The sequence below is a fragment of the Callithrix jacchus genome, chromosome 1 (genome assembly GCF_049354715.1).
Source record: "Callithrix jacchus isolate 240 chromosome 1, calJac240_pri, whole genome shotgun sequence".
In the NCBI taxonomy this organism is placed as follows: domain Eukaryota; kingdom Metazoa; phylum Chordata; class Mammalia; order Primates; family Cebidae; genus Callithrix; species Callithrix jacchus.
In genome coordinates, this window is record NC_133502.1 from 182605179 (window position 1) to 182626452 (window position 21274).

General features: G+C 51.5%; 2 protein-coding genes and 1 long non-coding RNA gene across 8 annotated transcripts in view; 2 read left to right on the forward strand and 1 right to left on the reverse strand.

Annotated features, from left to right (window-relative positions):
- Nucleotides 1-614: 614 nt before the first annotated feature.
- LOC100894993 (uncharacterized) lies at nucleotides 615-7892 on the forward strand. The gene is made up of 6 exons (XR_013525056.1): nucleotides 615-667; nucleotides 971-1037; nucleotides 4772-4824; nucleotides 4906-5415; nucleotides 5690-5933; nucleotides 6041-7892. It is a non-coding gene; the product is annotated as an uncharacterized LOC100894993 (long non-coding RNA).
- BRD3OS (BRD3 opposite strand) lies at nucleotides 6602-7892 on the forward strand. The gene has a single exon (XM_078331273.1). It carries the CDS (start codon nucleotides 6605-6607, stop codon nucleotides 6857-6859), a length of 255 nt encoding a protein of 84 aa, XP_078187399.1. The 5' UTR covers nucleotides 6602-6604; the 3' UTR covers nucleotides 6860-7892.
- Nucleotides 7893-10450: 2558 nt separating this feature from the next.
- Nucleotides 10451-21274, reverse strand: part of BRD3 (bromodomain containing 3) — a 37162-nt gene continuing 26338 nt past the window's right edge. For 3 of the 6 annotated variants that reach the window (XM_078331262.1, XM_009005075.4, XM_078331259.1), the window contains 4 exons: nucleotides 19586-19812; nucleotides 16351-16643; nucleotides 15016-15141; nucleotides 10451-13824 (listed from right to left, as the gene is read on the reverse strand). In XM_078331262.1, the coding sequence (XP_078187388.1) occupies nucleotides 13709-13824; nucleotides 15016-15141; nucleotides 16351-16643; nucleotides 19586-19812 (762 nt within the window). In that variant the 3' untranslated portion in view covers nucleotides 10451-13708. Of the gene's footprint in view, nucleotides 13825-15015; nucleotides 15145-16350; nucleotides 16644-19585; nucleotides 19813-21274 lie in introns of all 6 variants that reach the window. The other 3 variants (XM_035262241.3, XM_009005068.5, XM_035262237.3) reach the window with 1 other exon arrangement.

Sequence of the window (21274 nt, forward strand, 5' to 3'; positions counted from 1 at the left end):
TCCTGGGAATGGGACCCAGTAAGTCTCACTGTATTTTTCTCCCATTCAAGATGGAGTCACTCTGGTTTGGACACTTCTGGCAGCTCCATGGGGTCCCTCCTCTAAGCATCCAGGCTTTAATCATTCCAATCTCTTCCTTTTGTCCCTTTTCCCTAGGGGTGGTGCTAGTTGCTTCCTGCAGGTGCTCCCATTAGGATATTTTAATTTGTTTCTTCTGAACTTAACAACTTTGTACTTAGTGAGCAGTTCCTTATATTTACTTTTGTCTGTTCCAGTGATTGGCGTGGCTTCCCGCTTCCAAACAAACCCTGACTAATAGAAGCTCCATATCAATCATGTGTTTTGCAAATTTCTCCTCACATTCTGTGGCTTCCCTTTTCACTCTCAAAAGGTATATTTTTAAAGCTTTAAAAATTTTAGGCCAGGCACGGTGGCTCACGCCTATAATCCCAACACTTTGGGAGGCCAAGGTAGGCAGATCACCTGATGTCGGGAATTCAAGACCAGCCTGAGCAACATAGAGAAGCCCCATCTAAAAAATATATATATACGAAAATTAGCTGGACATGGTGCATGCCTGTAATCCCAGCTACTTGGTGTGGGTAACAACCCGCATGGTCACCGAGGAAGATGACTGTGCAGACCCCAGGCATGATGAGTGCCTGAAGTAAAACACACTGCTTACTCCTATCTGCCTCGTATAAACACACTTAGTTCTCACATCTAGCACACTTAGTTCCGCATACTCTTTCTATATAATCATATAACGGATGTAGTCAGAGCTGTACTGACACATTTAGTGCTGATTTATAGAATCCTTCCATATAACCATATAGTAGTTTGCAGTAGGAGGAATACCTAGAGCAGTCACAGAACAGAAGCAGTATATGGGAAAATAGCCAGACCAGGACAAGAATCAAAGACCCAGGTGGTTGTGTCCCTGCCTGAAAGGGTATACACTGTATGGCAGGCTTGGAGCAAGAGCCTCTCCTCGTGAAAAAGGCGTTGTGGTACCTTGCATCCAGTACCTGTGGAAGGTAGGCCTCATGCCTGAGATCCCATAAATAACCAAGGGAGAAGAACCCCTCTGGTGTGACCAGCCATGGTGGCTATACACCCTGTCAGTCTTTTCTTGCTTCTGTGCTAGCTCAAAGAATCCTCCCATAAATATCTTAAGAGAAGAGCACAAGTCTGTCAGCTCCCACTGCATTGGCTTATAGTATCCTTCCATTAGAAATCCTTTGAAGTTTCCAGCCCCAAGATAAGCAGTGTTGTGCATGACACCTGCTGCACACAGCCCACCTCCTTGCCTCCGTGACCTAATGGGAGTGACCCCCTTTTCTGTACATGGTCCTCTACTACTGCACACGGCACAGCCCCCTACAGCACACGGCCCACCTCTCTGCCCAGGTGGCATAGTGGGGTGGCCTCCTCACTTGAGACTCGTGTGATTATTTATGCCCTATCACTAAGCCTATAGATGATGACCTCACTTACGACCCTTCCTCCTGCCTGTACCTAATAAATACAGACGATTCTGCGCATTCGGGGCCTCACCTGTCTCCGCTCATAGGTGGCGTAGCCACCGAGTCCAGCTGCTCTTCTCCAGTTCTTCAGTGTCCTGTTTCTTTAATTCTCAGGTCCTACACTTCAGCACAGCATAAGGGACACCCCACAACCCTGTGGGGCCCAACAGCCCTACAAGGTACCACTGCATTCCAGCCTGGCTTTTGGGAGCAAGAGTCTGTCTCAAAAAAAAAAAATACAAAATTTAGCCAGGACTTTTTTTTTTTTTTTTTTTTGAGATGGAGTCTTGCTGTGTTGCCCAGGCTGGAGTGCATGATCTCGGCTCACTGCAACCTCCGCCTCCCATGTTCAAGCGATTCTCCTGCCTCAGCCTCACGAGTAGCTGTGATTACAGGCATGCACCACCTCACCTGGCTAATTTTGGTATTTTTAGTAGAGACGGGGTTTCACCATGTTAGCCAGCTGGTCTTGAACTCCCAACCTCAAGTGATCTGCCCGCAGCAGCCTCTCAAAGTGCGGGGATTACAGGTGTCAGCCACTGTGCCCAGCCACAGGTCTTATTTTCTAATTTGGTATCTTATCGCCATAAGAAGTCTGCTGTTTCAGTCTTATAATCTCTATTTTAACACGAATGCTAGTGACTTGTATCTAAGTCACAAAAGGGAGGGGTTATAACAATGGGAGTTGGACCTCACATCCCATCATGGCTAGGAACTCAGTTTTAAGCTTTTTCTGAGGTCCCCTTGGCCAAGAGGGGATCCGTTCAGTCACTGAGGAGTTTGGGATTTTATTTTAGGTCATATTCCCGTCTTTTGGCCAAGATTTGCCAGAGATAGCATCAATGGCCAAACTTTTATTTTGTCCCATATAGCTACTGGGGTGGTATGCTACGTGAGCTGGGTCCATCTTATCCCTTGGTGGGACCCCTATGGCCAAGTTACTTAGAGCCAAAAGATTTAAAGACAGTTAATTGTTTTAGGACAGACAAGAAAGGAGATGGGCAGGCACTCGTTAACTTTAAAAACCTGTGTGCAGGCTGAGTACAGTGGCTCACGCCTGTAATCCCAGCACTTTGAGAGGCTGAGGCAGGCTGATCACCTGAGGTCAGGAGTTTGAGACCAGCCTGACCAACATGGTGAAACACCCTCTGTACTAAAAATACAAAATTAGCCAGGCATGGTGCCATGCACCTGTAATCCCAGCTACTTGGAAGGCTGAGGCAGGAGAATCGCTTGAACCGGGAGGCAGAGGTTGCAGTGAGCCAAGATTCCGTCATTGCACTCCAGCCTGGGCAAAAGGGCAAAACTCCGTCTCAAAAATAAATAAATAAATAAACAAACAACCTTTTATGCAACATAAGAGCTAAAGACCAAACTCCAAAAAGCAAAGTTACAAAATTGACTTACCTGTAAGTTTTATGTATTGAGCTGACAGCTATTCGGGTATTTGTGAACTGCCTCTGATTCAGAGGGTCCAAACAAACTTTATCCCTCGAAACCAGCTCTTACCTCCTCATGCGTTTACCTCTTCTGCAATCGTCCCTGGGCCTAGAGGGAGGGTGCTTGATATCAAATCAGATTGGGCCCAAAGGGATTTCAAATCATTTTCAGATTCTGGAGATATAAGGTAGAAAGAGAGAGATAATCTTCGTTTTTCACTTAATTTTTGTAGCTATCAATAGCTCAAAAGGAAAACAGTTTTTTTGACTCTGGAAGACAAAACATGAAGAATTAGTAATGTTTCGAACAGAAATATAAGCCCTATCTAGTTTTGACGACAACAGGAAAGGAAGCTCACAGGTAACTAAATATTCAAATTATTTAGTTCAAGGCATAGAAGAAATGAACAAATTATATTAACTCAGATAGAGGCAAAAAAAAATTTTTTTTTTGAGACGGAGTCTCACTCTGTTGCCCAGGATGGAGCGCAGTGGTGCAACCTCTGCCTCCTGGGTTCAAGACATTCTCCCTCCTCAGCCTCCTGAGTGTCTGGAATTACAGGCACCTGCCACTACACCTGGCTACATTTTAATATTTTTGGTAAAGGCAGGGTTTCACCATGTTGGCCAGGCTGGTCTCGACCTCCTGACTTCAAGTGACCGATCGCCCAGGCCTCCCAAAATGCTGGGACCACAAGAATGAAAACCACACCCGGCCAGATAGAGGCAAAATTGTTAAACAGGTCTTTGAATACAGGCCTGTTCTGTGTCTCTTGAAAGCAGTTTAACTTCAGTTGCTGTCTTCTCCTAGGTCAGAAGACTGGGAGAGTACATAAGACTTAAATGCTTTGAAATTTGTTGAAACTGATTTATGGTCCAGCATGTGATCAGTTTTGGTAAATGTCCTGTGTACTTGTACTTGTAAAGAATGTGGGAGGTGGGCAGATCACAAGGTCAGGAGTTCAAGACTAATACGGTGAAACCCTGTCTCTACCAACAATACAAAAATTAGCTGGGCCTGGTGACAGGCGCCTGTAGTCTCAGCTACTCAGGAGGCTGAGATAGGAGAAACACTTCTGGGAGGTGGAGGTTGCAGTAAGCCAAGATTGAGCCAGCCTGGGCGATAGAGGGAGACTCTGCCTCAAAAAAAAAAAACAACCAAGAATGTGCATTCCACAGTTGTGGGCTTAGTGTTCCTTGGATGTCCATTATGCTCATTTTCTGTTTTGCTTTCTTTAGAGAGGAGGTCTTGCTCTGTCGCCCCAGCTGGAGTGCAGTGGCATGATCATGGCTTACTGCAGCCTCAAACTCCTGGCTCAAGGGATCCTCCTGCCTAAGCCTCCCAAGTAGGGGGTGAGCCACCACACCAGGCTTCATTATGCTAGTTTTCTTAATTGGCATTGGAGAAAAACCATAAAATTAAGGGAAAACGGTAGATACTAAAAGAGAGTGTTATTGGAGTGTGATTGGAAGTGGAGTGAGGGAAGGAAATTGACCTTGCTTTCATGGGGCTGTTGAGTCCAAAGGAGCAGTATAGAGGCCTCACTTGGTTGAGTGAGATGGAGAAATTCAAGACCTATTTTTGAGACAGTACACTGGACACTTAACTAATTAAAAAATAATTGCATAAATTATTGGAAGCAAGAATGTTAATACAGAATGTTAATAGCAACAGTAAAAGCAGTGGCAAAAGTAACCACACAAGCAGAAATATAAAAACCACCAGGACGATGAGACCATAGAGCCCACCGGGGTCTCACTGACAGGATGGTGGGCGCCCCACTCCTCCTCTTCCTCCTCCTCCAGTTCCTCGAGGTCTCCCTAGGTCTTCCTCCAGCCCCTGCTTACTCTCTCTTTCAGTACCTACCTTCTTAGCGCGTTCTCCTCTCCCAGCCCCTCCTCCCTCCTCTCCCAGCCCCTCTTCCCTCCTCCTCTCCTAGCCCTTCACCATCCAGCCGCTCCTCCTCCAGTTCCTCCTCCTCTCCCAGCTCCTCCTCCTCTCCCAGCCCCTCACCATCTAGCCCCTCCTCCTCCAGCTCCTCCTCCTCCTCCAGCTCCTCTTCTCCTAGCTCCTCCTCTCCCAGTCCCTCACCATCCAGCCCCTTTTCCTCTGGCTCCTCCTCCTATCCCAGCCCCTCACCATCCAGCCCCCTCTCCTCTGGCTCCTCCTCTTCCTGCTCCTCCTTCCCCAACTCCTCCTACTTCAACCCCTCCTCCTCCTCGCTCAGACCCTCACCATCCAGCCCCTCCTCCTCCAGCCCCTCCTTCTCCTCGTCCAGCTCCCACTCGGGCCTCAAGGAGCGAGCTCCAGGCTCGGCCTCAAGGAGCGATCGATGGCTCGGGCTCGTCGCACCCGCCTGCCCGGCCTCTGCGCTCGGCTCGCCAGGCCTGCGGCGCTGCCATGGGGACACTGCCCGCGGCCCAAGGCCCCGCCTCGGGAGCTTCCCGAGGTGGGCGGGCGACGTGGGGGAGGAGGCGAGCGGACGTAGGGGCGGGAAGATGGGGCGACCCTGAGCGCGCGGTGTCCGGGGCACTGGACTGGGGCCCCGGCGTGTGCGCTGGCGGCGGGGCCGCGCGGTGGGGGCTCGGGTCGCTGAGGCGGACCTAGCGGGGCCGTCCCAGGAGGGGAGATCCCTGACGCTGCGCGGCTGGGAAGGCGTTCGGAAGTGGGTTGCGGTGCTTCCCTGTTCGCTTGCTCCTGACATGGTTTTTGTTTGGGTCCAGGGGCCTCCCGGGAGCTGGATGCTCGGAGCAGAAAGGCGGCCCTGGCGGCCCCAGCGGGTCCCGGGGCTGGCGCCTGGCGGCGTTTCCGGGGGTTCGCGCCCTTTCAAGCGCTGCTGTCCCCTGTTTCACAGATGGAGACTCTGAAGCTCCAACAAGCAGCCTCCCCAGCACCGCCCAGGGACTGAAAGCTGGCACTGCGCTCCCGTCTCACTCCGCGCCCAACTCCCAGGCTGCGCCACGGCTTGTAAGTAGCTCGATCTCGGCCTCTGACCCCCAGAGGGCTGATGCTGCGCTGTAGACTGCCGCCTGCCTGGCTTCCCCTCCCCTCACCGCACGTTCGTTCCTTTTCAGCAGCACCACTTGGGAAAGACGAGACCTGAAGAGACTGTGGGGCCTGATCCCCCAGGGTGGGTCGGAACAGCCGCCGCCCCGAACGCCGGCCCGGACAGATACGTGCAGGGCATGCCGCTGGAGCTCCTTCCACCTTCCATCTGGGGCCACCATGCCCCTTCCTCAGCGTGCTGGATCCATTTCTTCAAGCTCAGTGGTCCAGGCCATGGTGGCAGAATCACCCCCCAGTGTGTGACGCCTTGCCCCTGTCACTTCCACACAGCTGCACCTGGAAGAGCTGTGGCCAGGCACCGCTCTGATCTGCCTGCTGTCCCCTGAATGGGCCTCAGGTGTCTTCAAAATGGCGAGGCCACCTCAAGTTTCTTCACCACACAACCCTCCTGAAGACACTGCCTGCAAATGGGCTGAATTCCTAATTTCTACCATTCAGTTAAACAAGGGATCCTTAAACCCCAAAGCTCGGAAAGCTCTCCGTTAATTTAGTGTGCAGCGTGTGGCAGCTGTCCACGCGTGGCCCGTCTCAGAACAGCAGGTTCCCAGGAGTCCAGCAGGACAGGTGAGGGGATGAGTGGCCGCGCCCCCCTAGCGGAGAAGGCCTTGTCTGAAGGCTACGCCCGCCTCCGGTACAGGGACACCGCCGTGCTCATCTGGCAGCAGCAGCAGCAGAAGTTGGAGTCGGTGCCGCCCGGGACATACCTGAGCAGGAGCCGGAGCATGTGGTACTCACAGTATGGAAATGAGGCCATCTTGGTCCGAGACAAAAACAAGCTCGAGGTCTCTAGGGACACAGGGCAGTCCAAGTTTTGCACAATTATGTGATTCCGGTGAAAACTTGGGCCCAGGACCGCACTTTGAAGAAAACAGGCTTGGGATTAATTCAGGTGTCTTGCTGATAATCCTTGCTGGAAGGTTTTGAATAATGAATGTGAAGATCAAACTGTGGTGTAGGAACTCAAGCCCAGCGTCGGCTCCCGAGCCCCAGCAACGGTGTGACTGGTGCACAGGACACTTCACCTGTAGAGTCCCCTCGTGGTCAGCTGTTGTAACATTTGAATCCTCCAGGTGCTGCTAGGGACAGCATAGGCCTGGGCACTGCTAGATGCTTGGTTTAAACCAAGCCAAGAGTGACCCTCCCATCCCCACTGCAAACCACCTCTTCAAGTTTGTAAAGGTTTTGGTTTTCTTCTGTTTTTGGCACACATGGCGAGTAGCAGCATTATCTCACTGGGACCTTTGTCGCACTTACATTTTGTTTTTTGCTTTTTTGAGACAGGGTCTCACTCTGTTGTCCAGGCTGGAATGCAGTGACACCATCGCAGCTCACTGCAGCCTCCCAGGCAGCTGTGGCTACAGGCGAACTAGTGTTTATAGAGATAGGGTTTCCCTGTGTTGCCCAGGCTGGTCTTGCAGTCATGGGCTCAGGCCTCCCAAAGTGCTGGGATTACAGGCACCGGCCACTGCACCAAGCCTGACTTGTATTTTGAGTCACCAAAACAATCGTCACGTGTGAAGCATCATGGTAGCTTCCAAGCATTTGAGGCCCACTGGCAGTGCATCCAAAACACAGGAAACTGGAGAGTTGTAAGTTGCACATGTGTGGCCTACAGTGATCTCCAGTGTAGGCTGAGCAGGGCAGGCTGTCCATCAGGCTTAAAGTATTCAGCCTCTGTGCCTCCAGGTGACTGCTCCCCTCCATTCAGTGTTTGTCATGTGTTCACTGTTGCTGCCACAGCTGTGCGTGCAGTCTCCATGAAGGCCTTGCCCTCTGCCCTCACTGACATCTGCTCGGCTACACAAATGGTGTCTTCTGTCAAAGCTAATTTTTTTCCAAATAAACATCCTTTAGTACACACCTCCCCTTCCTCACATTCTTTTTATCCTTGTTTGTAATATCCTACTTGGCTTCCCATTTTTTAAATAACAGTGATATCTAATTGATTGCTAAAAACTCCAGTACAGAAAGGCATAAAGCAAAGCAAACGTGCTCTCCCTGGGGAGAGCCCGGCTGGCAGCTAGGGGCGTGTCCCATGGCTCATCAGTGTGCACACACAGTCAGGTGATTCTGAAGGCCTCATCCTGCACCATGCCTCTTGTTCTGCCATTTTCTTTCTTGCTCAACTGTACAGTCTGGGCATTCACTTCATGCTTTTTTTTTGACAGTCTCACTCTATTGCCCAGGCTGGAGTGCAGTGGCACAATCTCGGCTCACTGCAACCTCTGCCTCCTGGGTTCAGGTGATTCTCCTGCCTCAGCCTCCCAAGTAGCTGGACTTACAGGTGCATGCCATCACAACCAGCTGATTTTTGTATTTTTAGTAGAGACGGGGTTTCACCTTGTTGGCCAGGCTGGTCTCAAACTCCTAATCTCAGGTGATCTGCCCATCTTGGCCTCCCAAAGTGCTGGGATTACAGGAGTGAGCCACCTCGCCCAGCCTGCTTCATGTTTTATTATTATCTGACTAGCAACACTCCTGTGAGCCCACAGATGAGCACAGAGACAGCGTCATGGTTGTCATCTGTGCAAACAGCATGTCTGAATGTGCCTGTTCTCTCTGTTCACGCTTCTCTTTGCAGCTGTGCAAGTTCATTTGCAAACATCCTCGAGGTGGAACTGCTGGGTCAAACTGCATTCCCCAAATGTCCTGCCAGAGGCCTGGTTGGCAGCAGCTTCCTTTGCAGCCTGTCTTTTCTGCGAGATTCCTGGCTTGTTTGCAGCCTCTAGCTGGGAGGTTTGAAGTCAGACTTCCAGGATTGCCATATGGAGCTGCAGACGGAGTGAGCTCAGGGCTGGAGGACCTGCCCTGCCAGCTGACATTCCTACAGTAAGGGTGGGCCCATCAAGGAAGCACTCCACGTCTGCTAGGTAGGGTTTGTCTACATCTTTTTCAGTTCTTCAGTTTAAGTCCTGCCTGGGGAGAAAGCAAACTCCAGAGGCAAATCTGGAACCCCTGTATGCCACCTTCTCACCGCACCAGACTCACCTGAGGACAGGTTGTGGCGGGTTTGGCCCTAAGCCTGGGAGGCAGCGCTGACACCAAGGATGGAGTCTGAGGTCACGTGCAGAGCTGGGAGGATGTGTGCTCAAGGGCCAGTCTCTGCAGAGGTCAGGGCATGTGGGTCATGGACAGGACAGCTGGCACTAAGCTGATTAGGCTGCAGGAAGACACCATCTGCCTGGGGCGGACAAGGTCCCATGTCCGTCCTCAAGGAGGCTGGTCTGGATGAGAAGGGTCATAGTCTGGCCAGGAGTGATGCCGTGCCCCCAACCCTGTGTGGGGTTGGGTTGGGCATGTTCTCAGGCCTAGATGTATCCCAACCAGAACCTTCTCCCCTGGAATATCTCTTCCAGGCCTAGTTCCAGTACCATCAATTGTGAAAAGCTGACACTTCATTCTTCAGTGATCCTCACTGCATGCCAGCCTCTGCAGTCTGGCAGTTAAACCTCCCTATGAACATCCGCTTTTGGGGTTTTATTTACTTGTCCATTAGGACTGAGTGAAATCACAGGAAGACACTTCAGGGCAGACTGAGGTGCAGAGGGAGGGGACAAGTGGCCAGGTCAACTAGAAGAGCACAGAACCTGGCTGTCTCGAAGAGAGCAGCTTGTACTAGGGAACCAGCTGTCAGTAAAGCAGACTGTAGCTTCCTAGTGAGGCAAGAAATGATGCTCTCTTCATCCTGCGAGGGCTCAGGACAAGGGCTATTTAATGGTTCAGTTATTACTATTTTTTCTTTTATCTCCACTTATTGGTATTCAGGTTATTATTTTTTTAAAAGAGATGTTGGGGCACGGTGGCTTATGCCTGTAATCCCAGCACTTTGGCAAGCTGAGGTTGGCGGATCACCAGGTCAGGAGATCAAGACCATCCTGGCTAACACAGTGAAACCTCATCTCTACTACAGATAACAAAAATTAGCTGAGCATGGTGGGATGTGCCTGTAGTTCCAGCTACCCAGCAGGCTGAGGCAGAATTGCTTGAATCCAGGAGGTGGAGGTTGAAGTAAGCCAAGATTGTGCCACTGCACTCCAGCCTGGTGACAGAGTGAGACTCTGTCTCAAAAAAAAAAAAAAAAAGGAACAGTGATGTTGTCTAGGCTGGAGTGCAGTGGTGCAATCATGGCTTACTGCAGCCTCAAACTCCTGGCCTCAGGCCATCCTCCTGCCTTGGCCTCCTTAAGTGCTGGGGTCACAGGCACAAGCCACAGCATCCTGCCTGTAAATGGTTTTCTGGGCCCCTTCTGGATGCCCTGGGTATTTCTGCCAGGAGTTACAAGGTGTCAAGTGTGGGCTCACCACCCTCACTGTGGACCAGTGAAGGCTCTTCTAGACCAGCTGCTTCCAGACATTTCCAGGGTCCAGGAGAGAGGCTGGGAGCGCCCACGGAAAGCACAGGAAAATGCAAAAACAGCCTTGTTTGTTTGCTTTTTATTATGAAAACAAAACAAATGCCCCAGGAGAAGGGTCCATGATTACCAGAAACATCAAAGAGTACTTTCTACCATTTTATTCTGTTGTGTTGAGGCCAGCATTGCAATAAACAAGCTAAAACTACTTACATTGGACTCATTTTCAGTAACTGACATTTACAGGAATATACTAGAAACGGCACTAAAAAGTTTAAGAAAAGTTACGGTAAACTTGCATGCACATCGTACAGAAATGTAACATTTTAAATATAAAAAAGAAAAACTTCCTGGAAGGGTTATGCCAGTATTAGAGAACAGCGCTACACTGGATGTGACACATTCTTCATGTGGGGTGTTACTCTTTCCCAAAAGACTGTCAGAGGCGTGAGTGCTGCAAAAGAGCAAAACCAGAAACTAACACAAAGAAACCAGGTCTTACAGTCTGTGAGCAAGATGCCGCCGCCCAACACGAAGAGGGGTCGAGTTCAGTTCACGCCCTCAGCCTGCCCCCTCAGCCTCCAGGGGTCACTCAGAGCGTTCTCAAATCCATTTCCCACACACAACTTGTCACTGCTCCTTTCCCCTTGAAAAAAGCACGTTAGAAGCTGCCCTACAGGTCTCAGCAGTGGGACAATCTAATTGAATCACCACGGCCTTCTAATACAGAAGAAATGGATGTGGCCGTCACCCTCAGCCCACTGGCGAGGGCGTTGAGGAAGACATCAATCCTTTAAAACTCTGAAAAGACACTAGTGTTGAAGTCTGGACAGAAAGCCTTAAAAAAGTGACAGCACCAATGCAGCTGCTCAGTGTGCCCTTGGTGGGCTGACAGGGTCCGCAGCTTCTAGACGAAAGGAGCAGAGGTGAGCACGATGCCACCATCGCAGAGAACCAGCTGGGAAGGAAGGGCCCCAGGATGCTCCTGCTGCTCTGCCCCTGTAGCCAGCCGCTCCCCTGATAGCGTGCACAGGCGACTCACTGCCCTGCGGCTGGAGGGGCACTGCAAGGAGCACCCCACATGCCCAGGCACCCCGGCTTAGGGTGTGCATCACCCAGCCCTGTGCTGGCAGCACGCTACCAATCAGCCTGTGTGACCTGTCAGCTGCTGTGTGTGAATCCCTTAAGTTCAGTTTAAATAGTCCATTAAAGATCTGTTTAGAAAATACCTTTGAAAAACAAGGGTAACTTTAAAAAAATTGAAACTTTCAAATTCATTTATATTTTTATTATAAACAAAACTTAATTAAAAGTTTAACAAACTGGCTGAAAACTCACCAAGTGTCAGACTCACCAGCAATTTAAAAAATGGTAATTTACCAGCATTTCCTCATCAGAGTTCCCTCTACAGTAAGGGCATACCTAGATCTGTAAGGGCTGGCGGACTCTGAATGAATTTTATGGTTTTTTTTTTTAAATCACCACATATGAGGATACTAACGATAGTCCCTATATCCATCCAGAAGTGCTGGCAGAAAGCACTGGCCACCATCCAGGACAGACCACACCACAGCTCCACACCCAGCGCCCCCCTGGAGACTCCCCCACGTCGAGGTCTGGGAGAATGCCTGTCTTCAGGCATTTCTGGGCTGTGACAACTCGTGAGCAGGAGCACGGTACAAGTCTCCGGGAGGGAATCTTCCTGGGGCCAAGACACTCCTCCACCCCTGAGGAGGGCAGAGAGGCTGAGGAGGACCTGGACAGGTGGCTGGAGGCTGGCAGGGGGAAGCATCCCCACCTGCAGGCCTGGGAGGCTGACCCTGGCATTCCTGGCCGAAGCCGCCATGCTCTGAGCTTGGTGGGCCAGTGTGGGGCATCCCCACACTCAAAGACCAAATGGCAGCCTCCGGGCAAACAAAACCGAAACATAACCTTCTGTTATACTCTGTATATTATTATTTTTTTACAATAGAAAGTTAAAAATCAAGACTTAGATTTACTATACATTTTTTCTCTCAGATTACAAAGTTTATATTATATAACTGGGGTTCCCTAAATTGATTTCTTTTAAAACAGTCTTAAAGAGACCAGAAGTGAATACAAAAGAACTAAACAAAATAAAAAATGAGAATGTGCTGTAGCTGAAAGCTGTCTAAACCTGTAAGTCTCCAAGTTTCATACAAAAAAAAAAAACCCACAAAGAAAAACAAGCAAAAAACCCAACGAACCCAGGGGCGAGCGCACGGACAGACGTGGGTGGGCACGGCGCGGGGCAGAGGTTAGCACCTGGAGACGACAGGCCTGCCGCCAGACAGGCCCCGGGCCCGGCACGCCACCGAAAAGGCCTGCATCTCTGCGATTGTTTGAATGCATGTCTTCTGTGGTTTGTTTTTCTTTTTTGTTTTTTTAAAAAAATGACCAATGATGTTAATAAATAACTATTATATACACATAAGCTTGGGAAAGTGGCTCCCAAGGGCGCAGCAGCAGCAGCAGGGGCAGCGCTAGCCAGGCGGGGACGCACATCGGGCTGGACTTCCGTAGAAAATTGCCAAACCTTACAAAAAAAGTCTCCTTTTGTTTTTTTAATCTTTTCTTCTGTTTTTTTAAAGTTGAGGTAAAAGCTTCAGTGTATGGAAACCTGCAGGCTGCACACACAGCCGCGCCGTTCCCTCCGAGGAGCTCCGGACTTCAACACGTCGGAGAACAAGACACCCCTCCTGGCCATGACCCCACCGGTCCCCAGCCCAAGGGTTCCACGCTCCGGGCTGGGGCTGCGATGAACCTTGGCTTAGGCCCAGCCTGGTCCCCACAAGCAGGCACATCGGTCCTCAGCCCCTCCAGAAAGAGGCAGCCGCGTCAGACACGAGGGTCAGAGCTTGAGGCCCAAATGACAGGGACTACCTGTTTTGAAAGCTAACAGCTTTCAAGTACGGTGCCCATGTCTGAGACACTTCCTGGGAAAGGTTTCTTTCTGGAGCTACAGACCAGGCTGGGCCTAAGCAAAGGGATTCCACGAGGTCCTTCAGTGCGAGTCTCACACGGTTTTCTGGGGTCATCGGGTTAGCATTTGAAGTTGCCATCTCCAAGTGACTGATTCAGTGATGAAGAAGACACTTTCTGCAGAGTTCACACCTTCTCATCAAATCTAACGCACACACAAGATAGATCTCTGACCTATGAAAGCAAAAACTGGAAGATATCGTAACACTGAATGAAAAAGACCTGCACACCATGGAACAAAGGTGGTAATATTAACCACGGAAGGGGCACGGCAGTCTCGGCGTGGGCGGCATCCATCTGTCCTGTTGTGTCCGAAGCCAGTTCATTCTGAGTCGCTGCTGTCAGAGCTGGACCCGCTGGAGCTGCTGCTCCCAGACTCGGAGGAGCTGCTGCTGCTGAGCCTGGAAGGGCCCCCTGAGGGTGCAGAGCCGGGTTTCTCTGTGGAGACATGGGTGGGGAGGTACGCTCACTGCACACCTGCTCCTTGACCAACACACTTGGTGCCACGATCCACCCATTTCCTGACCCTGCCGTTTAATAAGCATGTATTGAAATTAATCAGGTCAACAAGACTATCTGAATCTACTTGAGACACTCAAACAGGAAGTGATGGATGGGAGGAAAGGCTGTCCATAAAACATCCCTCGTCATGTGGCCACCAGCAGTACCAACGGGACACGGGCAGCTGGAGTGCTTACTCTGCCTGGGGTGCCCCAAGAGTGACTACAGAGACAGAGCCATTCAGCAGGCAGGGTCACGGGACCTGTCTCGACGCTGGGCAAACTGTTGCAAGGCCATGGCCCAGCTAGGACATGCTCCAGTGCAGACAGGACCCTACCGTCCCCCAATGTGTGTGTCCTGGAAGCCAGGGAAAAGAGATGCGTGTTCTAACAGGGTCCAGGAAAAGGAGGCAAGGGATCAAATGTTGGTTCCCCTGAACACAAAGCCTGGTAATGCACAGGGCACGGGGCCGGCCTCCCGTGTCTGCTACCCCAGCCTGCTGTGGAAGTGCTGCCGCCGGCAGAACAGTCAGAAAGCTCACTGCTTAGGGGCTGGGCTGCCCGGTTAAGCCTCACAGGAGCCCCTGGGAGAGGCAGTGCCCTGGAAAGGGCTGTGTTCACACACACCCCATATGCGCATACTTCCTACAGGGTTGGGGTGTGACCCCCTAGTGACAGACAAGCAAATCAAGGTTCCAGGAGCTCAAGAGCTCATCTAAGAACACAGAGTGGCTGGGCGCAGTGGCTCATGCCTATAATCCCAGCATTTTGGGAGTCCAAAGTGGGTAGATCATGAGGTCAGGAGTTCAAGTCCAGCCTGGCCAACATGGTGAAACACCATCTCTACTAAAAATATAAAACATTAGCTGGGTGTGGTGGCGGGCGCCTGTAATTCCAGCTACTCAGAAGGCTGAGGCAGACAATTGCTTGAATCCAGAGGCAGAGGTTGTAGTGAGCAGAGGTTGCGCCACTACACTCCAGCCCGGGTGACAGAGGGAGACTCTGTCTCAAAACAATAGCAACACAGAGCTTATGAGGAGGCGAGCCACACTCAGACTGGGTGCTCAAACCCCTACTGCTGACCCCTCACCCCCACCAAAGAGGGTGGCACGGTGGCTGCGGGCAGTACCTTTCCGGGCGGGCTTCTTGCTGCTGCTCAGCTGCCCACTGACATCCTGCAGACGCTTTTCCAGCTCCTTCTTCTTTTCCTGAGCTAGCTCCTCTTTTGACTTGGCTGCCTGCTTCTTCCCGCTTGCTGCTGTCGGGGAACAAATGGGCACTGAGACTGCAGAGGGAACCGATGGGGCAGAAGCCAGGGCTGCACCCAGGCGGCCACAACCCCAGCCCTGAACACTGTGTCCACGCCAGCTGCCCGGCTTTCACAGGTCTGGAGCTGACAGACGCAGAGCTTTGCCAGGGCTTCTAGTGGCAGAAATGACTGGGATGAGACAGACCCACCCACCCGCCTCGCTGTGCACTCCGGGTATACCAAGCCTGGATGGTAAGGGAAGAGGCCATTCCATGGCGCCAACAGGTATAGGGACACGACATGGTTTGGCCAGCGTCCCTCACATACAGGGCAGAGCCTCTGACTCATGGACCTGCCTCATCACGGCCACTGTCTGCCTCTGCCTGGGCAGCAAGGATGATGCGGTCCTGGGGTCTGGTCTCCACTGCCTAACACTCCTGAGTCGCTCCCTCCAAGTTGACCCAGCGACTTACCGTGGGTCAGATGTACCGTGACCACACAGGGCCACACAGACATTTCATCCAGAAAGGAGGCTCCCTTTCTCAGAGGGAGTGAGGCCCGAGTACACCTAAGAGGCCACACGGAAGTTCCAGTGAGCCTTGCACTCACTGGACAGCCTGCGGGAGGTACCACAAGGTCCGCCTCTGCTCTGCCCTCCCTCCTACTCTGCCGGACCTGCAGACCCTGGCAGTGACTTGTTCCTGCCATCGACTTCAGGGAAGCCTGGGCTGGTGCCGGGGTCCATCCTGTGAGGCCTCCGGACTTGTGACCCCAGTCAAAGGGAGGGTGTCCTTGTTATAAGGGAAGCTGGTCTGCCCTGCAAGGGACCATCAGAGAGGTCACCTGCAGCCAAGGCCCCAAATGGAGCCTCAGAAAGGCATACAGTGAGAACCCTAACTGGGCCCTTAATGAATGGGGTTTGGGGCTGGAGCCCGGCCCCAGGGTTGTGCCTTCCCTGGACAAGGTTAAGGCCAAGGCACGCAAGTGCTGCCCACATCCCTGAAAACAGGGAAAGCGGGCTCTAGCTGGGTGGGGCTCAGGCCTGCCCTTGGCAGACCACAGATATCCTCAGGGCATGAGGTGGGACAGAGGAGCCAAGACAGCATGGCAGCCATGTGCCCACGCTCGCAGACGGGGGTTGTGAGGAGTGAGAGGAGGGACAGGCCAAGGAGGGGAGAGGAGCTTCAAGCACCACGCTCCACCCAGGCAACTTACAGAACGGTTTCCTTTGCTTTTTCTGTAAACAAGACTTGACATATCTCTCCAGTTCCCGCAAAGTGGTGGGTTTCAGAGTCTCAAAGTCAATTTCTATCTCGTCAGGGTTGGAGTCCCTGAGCGAGGGCTCCCGAGACTGGATGATGTGTACCACCCGGCCCAGCTTCTCCCCGGGTAGCCTGTTGATATCCAGGCTGAGCTGGCGCTTCTCATCGTAGCTCATGGGCAGGCCCTCCTCCTCTTCCTCCGAGTCGTAGGAGGCGGATGCCTGCTTGCCGCCTTTCTTCAGCTGTCTGGGGCATAAGACAGAGCAACACGGCGCTGAGTCTCTGTCCACCTGCCCTTGGAGCCCACTGCACACTCCCCTTCCTCCCAACAGCAGGTTGCTCTGCGCCCAAGCTTTCTTCCCAAAGTGGTGCCTCAAGGCAGAAAATCAAAGGTTAGAAAAGTTGCTCGCAGCTGGGGGGTTTCCAGACCTTGGCCAGGAAATAGTTACAGAGGCTAGTTCCTCTCTACACCCCACAGGCGTCTCAAAATCCACAGGTCAAGAAATGACCTCTGTATTTGGGTAATCCAAAAGAAGGCAAGAAAGGGGAAAACAAAGGGGCAAAAGACACAGAGGAAAAAGAAAATAATGAAACAGCAGACCAAAATCCAATTGCACCAATAACTATGTGAAATATAAATGGTCTAAACATACCAACTAAAAGCAAGAGATACTCAGATTAAAAACAGCTCATGCACACAGTATCTACACAAATGCCATTTTACATACCGTGTTCTAGGTGTATGTTAAAAGGAAAAAAGTGAGGAAAAAATACACCATGGAAACATCTGTCAAAAGAAAGCTGGGGTGGCTATATTAATTTCAGACAATGTAAGCTTCAGAAAAAGGAGTATTTTCAGGAAAAAAGGATACAGTGCAGGGCCGGTCACAGTGGTTCATGCCTGTAATCCCAGCACTTTAGGAGGCCAAGACAGGTGGATCATCTGAGGTCAGGAGTTCAAGACCAGCCTGGGCAATATGGCAAAACCCCATCTCTACTAAAAATACAAAAATTAGCCAGGCATGGTGGCAGGCGCCTGTAATCTCAGGTACTCAGGAGGCTGAGGCAGGAGAATCACTTGAACCTGGGAGATGCAGGTGGCAGTGAGCTGAGATTGTGCAAATGCAGTCTAGCCTGGGCAACAGACTCCATCTCAAAAAAATTAAAAAAAAAAAAAAAAAAAAAAAAGGTCTCAAGTCAGTAATCTAATCTTCTACCTTAAAAAAAACTAATGAGAGGAATCCAAGTCTAAACTAAGCAAAAGGAAATTGTAAAGATCAGAAATAAATAAAAGTAAAAACATTTCAAAAAACATCAATGAAATCAAATTGTTTCTTCGAAAGGTCAATAAAATTGGTAAGTCTCTATCCAGATTCACCAAGAAAAAAGACACCGATGACCAATATCAGGAATAAAAAGGACACATCACTACAGGCCCTACAGACACCAAAAGGATAACGGAGGAATACTAATCAACAAACTACGTCCCTAAGTTTGACAATCTGTGTGGGATGGATGAATGCCTTCAAAAGCTAACACTCAGGAAGGAAGAAATTCATCATCTAATAACCTATACCCACTAAACAATCCAAACTCCAGGCCAGATGGTTTTGGGAGTGGACCCTACCAACCATGGAAGTATTAACATCAATTCTATAAATTTACTCCAGAAAACAGGAGGGAGGGCAACACTTTTCAAATCATTTTTTAATTGCCTCTAATCACTCAAATATTATGTCTCCAAGTCTTTTTTTTTAATAAGAGATAGAGTCCTACTCCATTCCCCACGGTGGCCTCAAACTCCTGAGCTCAAGTGATCCTTCTACCTTGGCTCCCCCAAAGTGCTGGGATTACAGGCGGGAGCCACAGCACCTCGCCCCAACTCATTTTTGAGGCCAGCATTATATTGATACTAAAACCAGACAAAGATAGTATAGGCTGAGCATCCCAAATCCAGAATGCTCCAAAATCTGAAACTGCTCAAAGGAAATGCTCACGGGAGCATTTCAGATTTGAGATGCTCCATGGGGACTACAGTGCAAATATTCCAAAATCTGAAGCATTTTTTTTGAAATATCCTTATTTTAAATAAAGGATACTCAACCCATATAAGAAAAATGGATGTTTGCATCCTCCCCCAAAAAGGAGAGAGGGGGAAGAAGCAAAGGAAAGAACTACCCTGACCATCCCACTTGCTGCCTCCCTTAATGGCTGACCCAGCTGTCCAAACCTAAACCCAGGACCCCCGTGCTCCTCTCCCCCTCCCTCCAAGCACCAAGGCCTGGCCTGCCGCTTCTGAAATAATGCCATCTCCAGAGCCACACCAATTTCTTTTGCCTGCAGAACCACGGTAACCTCCAAAGGGGTATCCATGCTTCTCACATTCCTGCTTCCTGCTAAGCTATTCTCCATAGCGCTAGGATCCAAATACTTTGAGCTTATGTCCTAACTCCCCTTCATTTGCTTGAAAAGGAAGCATGAACACCTCGAACAAAGCCGGCCGATCTTAGCAGCCTCAACTCACCTCTTTTCCCAACTTGTTCTTTTTCAGTGGTGCCAACTTTGCCCTCGTTCCCAAAAGGAACACGTCCTACTGGTCTCTCCGTCTTTGTACTGCTGTTCCCTGTTCTTGGAACGCCCTCCCTGGCCCTCTGCTGCCAAGCTTGCTCCCACACAGCTGTGGGCTCCCCCTTGGGAAGCCTCCCTTCCACCTGGCCGGGAGAGGAATCCCGGGCCTGAGGGACTTCCCTACTAGCTCATGTTGCTTTGTAGCTCCTGCGTGTCCCTAACAGACACAGGGTGGTACCCAGCCACAGCAGGGCTCCCAAAGGAGACTGAATGCACCCGTGCACGATTCACCACCACTGTCTTGCCTATGGGCAAGCCCAAAATGGGGCGCTCAGCCCCCTCCAGTCAAGATCTTTGGCCCAGACCAGGAAAACATCCCAAAAGCTTCATGACATAGAGACCCGGCTGTGCCAGTCCTTCCATGTCCAGAATCCTGGCCAGCCCTGAAAGCAGCTGAGCACCTCCTAGAACCCTGGACTTCCCAGCACAGGTCTTAGCAGGTCCTCCGTCTCCCCACCCCGCTCACCCTGGTTTCCAGGTGCCCAAGGCGTGAAGCCCCCAATCCTAGGCTGCGGCTCCGTGAGCCCCCATGGTGCTGAGCACTGGGCTCTTGGACCCACCTGCCTGCTGCCGTCGTGCTGTTGGCCTTCTTGGCAGGAGCCTTCTTCTGCTGAGCCTGCTTGGCAGGTGGAGCCACCTTGGCCTTCTTCTCTTCCTCGGCCTTCACCCTGTGCTTCTCCTTCTCCTTCTCCTTGTCCTTCTTCTTTTCCTTCTTCTCCTTCTTCTTCTTTGGTTTGTTTACTGGGGCCTGAGACAGGGCGGCCAGCTGCTCATGCACGGCCTTCAGCTGGAAAAGAGCGGGCAGCTGGGCAGGCGCCGGGCGTGGCCTGCACCACTGGGACTGCCTGGGGCCCTGTGATCAAGGGGGCTTGGGGCAACGTGGAGCTGCCTCAGTTGGACAAGGAGGTGAGCCAGAAGCACCCGGCCCTGCTCTGCCCCCACTCCCCTGCGACTGCTAGTGTTTCATCACTCCTCTCCGTCCCAGCTTCCTCTCCCAAAATGGGGAAGAACTGGCTGGCCACAGGCTGAGCACTGCGCAGGTGGCACAGCAGGGACTCGGTAAGGGCAGCTAACTTTTTCAATTTGTTATATTTTAAGTTCTGGGATACATGTACAGAAGCTGCAGGTTTGTTACATAGGTATACACGTGCCATGGTGGTTTACTGCACCCATCAACCCATCATCTACATTAGGTGGGCGGCTGACATTTTTATTATTATCATTTTTCAGATAAGGAAGACTATCTAGAAATTTAAATGCCCTTGCAAAGGAGGCTTTCATCAGTGACTTCTAGGAAGCCATTTGATAACACGCAGGCCTCCAGGGTTAAAACAATCCACTGCCAGCAGCCAGCATTCATCTGGGGCCGCCCCACCACTGGCGGTGTGCTAAGCGCCTCGCCTGCCCTACTCCAGCCCCACCCCCATGGGAGAAGAGAGGCCCCTCGAGATGCACTGCCCAGGTAAGGACACAGCCCGTCCCTGTCTCTGGGTGGTCTGTGCAAGGCCACCAGCGGGTGCGTGAAGGAGCTGCCACCCCTGAGGCCACACCTCACAGCCGTCTTCCCTACTATGTGGTCCTTGACAATTCAAAATCAAATGTCCAGCCCACCTCGGGACTGCAGGACCGTCGCTGTCCTTGCAGCCCTGATTCACGCTGTTCCCCTCCTGACTGGACAGCCCTGCTCTACTTTCTTCCAACCTGGGGTCCCAGAAATCGTGCACCTGGCTGGCTGCCAGAGGTCTGGGGAAAATTCACACCTTTCTCAATTCAACCTCAAGATAGCTCAGAGGGGTGACATTCATCCCATACTGCAAATGAGGAAAGCGAGGCAGAGAAGGGAGAAGGAAACACAGCCTGGCAGTGGAGCTGGGGCTAGGTAGCCACACGGCAGGACCCCCAGGACTCTGGAGCCTATGCCCTACCCCACTGTGAGTGACCGCTTGGAGCCCAAGCACTGCGGTGGCCTCTGTAAGTGCGTCACAGATGTTTCTGGAGCAAAGCAAGGCACACATGATCACCGAGCTCCCACCTGAAGCCCGCCAGATCTCCAGAAACATCCCAGCCACATGTCCCTGCGGCCACTCACTCGTGTTGTGGGTCAGGCTTGCACCGCCCCAATCTGGGGAGGGCACCCCGAGGGCCTTTGGGAGGAAGCACTAAACGGCTGCTGTGGGACATGGGGCCAAGGAGGGACCCATGCAAAGGGACGGACCTCAGGCTGCTGTGCCAGCCATCCCACCTCGGCC